Below are 5787 nucleotides of genomic sequence, written 5' to 3'. Positions count from 1 at the left end.
GACCTTTTCTCTTGTCAACTAAATTTTATTTTAGTTTATGGAAATTTCGGTTGCAGTGTGAAGGTATTATGGGCGAATATTAATCGATGCATTCAGGTGTTGCACATTAGAGAATAGAGACCAAGTGAAAAAGAGTGGCTGATAATTGGACCAGAATTCACAAACGTAATTCAGTTCTTTAAAAGTCCTACATTCTGTTTTTGTAATTTTGCTAAAACTGGCTGTTGGAAATTGGAGTTGACACCCAAGGCATAGAAGACCTGAAACTGAGAGCTGTCGGTACCACTATTATGGCATCGTGTAACTGCAGCGTGACTTTGCACAAGCAGTTCCCATTTATACGGTATAAGCAGTATATGATGGTAAATAATTGTGTGAATGGTATTATTTTTGAAGGTTCTAGTGGCTATTTAAGGGATCGAGTACAAGATACAGGGACATTTGTCTCAAAAGTTGACTCGGATGCAGAAAATGTGTGGGAGAGACTTGGCCTGCTGGGAGAGACGCTCCCTTTGTAAAATTAGCTCAAGATTAGAGTATTTTTGAAAGTTTGACTGGCATTCCCAAAAGTGGTGAAGGAAATACAGAAGTTACACTTCTGTTTCACTTTCTGGCATATTCTTTCTTATTCCAATTCACTTTCTTGATTATTTTAACTTCCATCCGTGGACTAGGTGTAATGTAATTGAATTCAAGCAATGCTGCCAGAGAGGGTGACAATGATAATTTTTAGGCATATAACGCCTTTAACTCCGAGCTATATAAGAAACTATTAAAGCAACTGACTAATAGCTTGGCTTAAGAGAAAGAGATTTTAACAACATTTTAAGAGGGAGGAGAGAAGGTGGTGTTTCAGAAACTAATTCCAGGTTGTAGGGCCTTGGCAACTAAAGGCAATCCTACCAATAGAAGAGCACTTGATACTGAAGATGTGCAAAAGGCCAGGATTAAAGGAACACCTTTCAAAGGATAGGAGCTAGAAGAGATTGCAGATGTGGGAAGACAATGGATTTTGAAAACAAGGGTCAAGTTTTAAATTAAAATGTTGTTTTAACCAGGATACAATTCTGGTCAAATACAGAAGTTGCTGGAAAAGCTCAGTAGGCCTGGCAGCATCTGTGAAGAGAAATCAGTTAACAGTTTGGGTCTTGTGACTGTTCCTCAGAACTGATGGTAGCTTGGAAAATGTCAGTTTTTATGCAGAAGATAGGTGATTTGGAGGTACAGCCCAAAGAGGAAAGAACAGTTGGACAGACAAAGGAGTGGATAATGATCTGGCTAGGAGGGTGCATAGCTGTTAATGGAGACTGTTAGTAGCTAACAATCGGTTATGTGTAACAGCCAACTGTGATCACGAGGCCTGGTGTGTAGGAGTGGGGCTAGGACATAGCAGAATTCAACCCCTGAAGTTATTGAACTTCACACTGAGTCCAGAAGGCTGCAGCGTCCTCAATCAGAAAATGAGGTGTTGTTCTTCCAGCTTACACTGAACTTTGCTGAAGCACTGCAGCAAGCCTGAGACAGAGATATTAGCCAGAGAACAGGGTGGTGTGTTGAAATGGCAGGCAACTGGAAGCTCAGGGTCTTTTTTGCAAGCAGAATGTAGATGTTCTGCGAAGCAGTCACCCAGTCTAAACTTCTTTTCCCCAATGTAGAGAAGACCATATTGTGAGCAGCTAATGCAGTAGACTGGATTGTGCAAGTAAAGTGCTGCTTCACCTGGAAGGTATGTTTGGGCCCTTGGATGCTGAGGAGGGAGGAGCTAAATGGGCAAGTGTTACAGCTCTGGTGATTGTAGGAGAAGGTGCTGTGAGGATCTGTTGGGAGTGAAGGAAGAGTTGACCAGGGTATCCTGAACGGAACAGTACCTGCAGACAGCAGTCAGGGGAGGGGAATATGTGCCTGGTGTGGCATCTTACTGGAGGTGGTGGAAATAGTGGCTAATGACTTTCTGGATGTGGATGCTGGTGGGATGGTAGGTAAGGACAAGGGGAGCCCTAACACTGTTGTGGGAGGGAAGAGAGGAGGTGAGGGCAGAAGTGTAGGAGATGGGTCGGACCCAGCTGAGGAAGAAAGTGGACGTTTTGGAGGCTTTCTTATCAAAGTTGACATCACCGGAACATGTGTGACGGAGATGTAGGAACTAGGAGAATGGAATGGAATGGAGTCTTTACAGGAAGCAGGGTGCGAGGATGTGTAGCCCAGGTAACTGTGGGAATCGGTGGGTTAATAGTGGATATTAGTGGCCAGTCTATCCCCAGAAATAGAAACAGATGTCAAGGAAGGGAGGAGTCAGAGATGGACCAGGTGAAAATGATGGCAAGGTGGAAATTAGAAGCAAAATCAATCAGCCTTTCCAATTCCTGATGAGAGAGGGGAAGCAGCACCAATGATATCATTGATATATTGGAGAAAAGTGTTGGGGGTGGGACCCAGAATAGGACAGGAACAAGGATTGTTCCAGGTACAATTCAGGTCGGCATGCAAGGGGATAAAAGTTAAATAAGATCTGTAAGGACATGAGCAGCAGATTTTTGGATGATTTCAATTTTACAAAAGGTAGATCATGGCATATTAGTCAGTATTGAAATAGTCAAGGCATGGATCAGGATTTCAGTCACAGGTTAAGCAAGGCTGGAGTTGGACAGTAAGCAGAGGTAGAAATAGGCAGTATTAGTAATGATTTGGATGTGGTCAGAGCTCATTGAGGTCAAGCATGATGCTGAGTTTATGAACACTTTCCTTCAGCCTAAGACAGTTGCCAAGGAGAGGGAATAAAACAGCACCTTTGAAACCTAAACTCAAGGCATGCCTGCAGTGCAGCTGCTTCCGTTATCAAGTTGCTGTTTGTGTCTCAATATTCCTCATTTTCAATTCTCACTCTCTCTTATCACTCTCCTTGGATTTTATTTTGTCCTTATTTATTTTATTCTTTGTTCTTGTCACTATCTTTTATTTACTCGCCACTTCTTTCTCATTAACTTATTTGATAATTTCCTCTCTATCTATCTGTCTTGCTTACCTCCCATTCTCCCTCTAAGTTTCACTTTTTTTTTAAAACAATGCTTAGGTCTATTTTAATTTTTTTTCACCCTACCCCCTTTTTGGTACATTATTTTGTTCAAGTGCACCTGAACCTAAATTTTGTCACATTCTTTGAAGATCACTTGAATATTTACAATTTTCACTAAAATTCTTTTGTATTTTCAACATGCTGTTTTTTTCTCCCGAGATCATTCAGTTGAAAAGAGCACCATCATGGTTCTCAGTTTCCCGGTTTGTTTTAATGGAAGGTTGAAATATTAAGAATCAACAAGTATTTTCTGTCATTATTTTGTTTCAATATCATAAGCATCTACAAACATCTATAGCACTTTTGCAGAATGAAGGACTTTTAAAACTCATTCGTAGTGATCAGTCTGCCGCCTTACCCATCTGAAGGGATATGATAATCAGCCTTTCTAGGGTTGTCAGGGCAAGTGTTTTTTTAATGTAAATATGCATACAGCACAAAAACAGACCATTCAGCCCAACTGGTCTGCACCATTTATATTCCACAGGAGCCTCCTTTCAGCATATTCCTTTATTCCTATTTCTGTACCCTTTGTTGAGGAAAGTGTTTATTTTTAATCAACCACTTCCCATAGCCTCAGCAGGTCCGACATTCCAATCACTCTACATAAAGACGCCTCTGCTATTGGATTGTTAGTAGTTATGTTGCATTTGTGAAGCCTAGTTTTCAAATCTACCACAAGTGAAAACCACTTCTCCGCATCTACCCATACAACACCACTGGTTTTAGAGACCTCCATCGGGTTTTCTTCAAAAGAAAATTGACCTAACTGCTTGTGCTATAGGGTATTCAACCTATCGAGTCCACACCAACTCTCTAAAGAGCATCCTGCACAGACCCTATCCCTGCATTTCCCATATCCCTGGACACTATGGACAACTTAGCATAGCCAGTCCACCTAACCTGCACATTTTTGTACTGTGGGAGGAAACCTCAGCAGACGCAGAGAATGTGCAAACTCCACACACAGTCGCCAAGGAGGGCGGATTGGAACCCGGGTCCCTGGCGCTGTGAGGCAGCAGTGCTTCTGGATCCTTTTAATAAGTTGATCACAACTATGCTGACTGCTCAACGCTGATTTTGTCCAGAACCTGCCTATCTTATCCCTAATTTTGTTTAAAATGTATTAATGAGAGTGAGATCCCGATTTCATTCGCATGGCGCGTACGTTCAGTGCGCAGGCCTCGTGATCATTTTTTTGGGGTGGGAGGTAATAGCAAGGAATCAAGAGGGATAATTGTATTAGTTCACTACCAAATCAGTCCCTTGATCAGGGACTTACAAATGTTGAACATTAAGCCGGAGGTAACAATAGATGAGACAACAAGGTGCAGGGCTGGATGAACACAGCAGGCCAAGCAGCATCATAGGAGCAGAGAGGCTGACGTTTCGGGCCTAGACCCTTCATCAGAAAAGCAATAGATGCACCTCTTGTGGTGCAGCAGTGTTGTCCTTACCTCTGGCCCTGGAGGCTTAGTTTCAAGTCTCACCTGCTCCAGAGGTTTGTCATAACATGTCTGAATTGGTTGATTTGAAAATAGTTTTTTTTTCAAATGCAGTCCACAGCCAATTAGTCTGAATCGCCCGAGGCTGAGCTAGGCGGTGCTTGTCAGACCTGGAACTTGATCTCCGTTCGCAGTCGGAGCCTCAAGGACATAATTCGTACTTTTTTTTTGCCCGTTCTCTCCATTACAGCCATGATTACACTTCAGCGTTACTTAATTGTCCGTAAAGGCTTTTGAAAGGCGCTATATAAATACAGCTATTATCTTATAGCAACCTGAAAAACTCAATGCCTAAGTTCGCACAGTAAGGAGCAAATGCACTCATTCAAAAGTCCGAGTGTAATGCTTGCATTTTTCCCATTCAATCTTAAATCCCTCCAAAATTGACATCACAGTCGCAAATGCTCATCAGAATAATAGGTTTCCGTTATGAGCTCCTTTTCCCCACTAGATTACAGCTTTGTTCATGAATTAGAAACCAAAGTCGTCCCTGACCAGTGTACGTGAAGCTGGCTGCTCCTCCTCCACTGACTCATCGCGTTAATTTCATTCCAGCCGCTCATTCCTGAAATTTTTCCTGAACCTGTCACCAGTCCAGCTTCCAAAATACTTCATCTCCAAAAAATCAGTTTGGAAAGAAAGCTGCTGACAGCCCCCAAAAGCGGCTGGCTTGAACCGTTTACCAGTGAACTGCCTCTCCATTTAGTAAAGGTAAGTTTGAGTCAATTCAAACTTTTTTTCGCTGCCAGTTGTTGCTTTGCTATGACAAAGGCAGAAATGTGGCAGGCAGGGCATCGCTCTCATTTCTGACATTTTTGTGCCTGAACTTCCGCATTTAAGAGCGAAATCTCAGACTCTCTCTTCATCTTAAATCTTGATTGTTTTTACCATTAAAATAATTAACACTCTTTCTCTTTAGTTAAAACTCATCTTATTCTTGTACTTAGGAAGAGGAAGCAAAACACGTCGCAGAACAGAGTTTGTTTAAAAACAAAGGATTGTGGAAACCAGACCAGCATCCGAGATTTGTAACTCCACAAATACCTCTGATTTGTAGGTAACTTCTGTTTTATTTTAATGACTAAGAAATGCTTAAAATGTATTATCGTATCCTGGCTCACGAGGGGTGGATAAAGCTGGCTGAGCGAAATCTGAGCCACCAATGTGGTGGGACCCCCTTGTTCGAGCGCAAACAACAGAAAAACCTAT

The 5787-nt window shown here is 42.0% G+C and overlaps 1 protein-coding gene across 6 annotated transcripts in view; it reads left to right on the top strand.

The window, feature by feature from the left end:
- Positions 1–326: 326 nt before the first annotated feature.
- The window catches only part of LOC109933254 (transcriptional enhancer factor TEF-1-like), a 94102-nt gene continuing 88641 nt past the window's right edge, over positions 327–5787 (top strand). Inside the window, exons 1-3 of one of the 6 annotated variants that reach the window (XM_048617503.1) lie at positions 327–362; positions 5134–5289; positions 5526–5631. In XM_048617503.1, the coding sequence (XP_048473460.1) occupies positions 357–362; positions 5134–5289; positions 5526–5631 (268 nt within the window). In that variant the 5' untranslated portion in view covers positions 327–356. Of the gene's footprint in view, positions 363–5133; positions 5290–5525; positions 5636–5787 lie in introns of those variants that run through there. The other 5 variants (XM_048617498.1, XM_048617500.1, XM_020532223.2 and 2 more) reach the window with 5 other exon arrangements.

The sequence above is a fragment of the Rhincodon typus genome, chromosome 37 (assembly GCF_021869965.1).
Source record: "Rhincodon typus isolate 14 chromosome 37, sRhiTyp1.1, whole genome shotgun sequence".
Taxonomy (NCBI): Eukaryota; Metazoa; Chordata; class Chondrichthyes; order Orectolobiformes; family Rhincodontidae; genus Rhincodon; species Rhincodon typus.
This window is presented reverse-complemented; position numbering and strand designations above follow the sequence as displayed.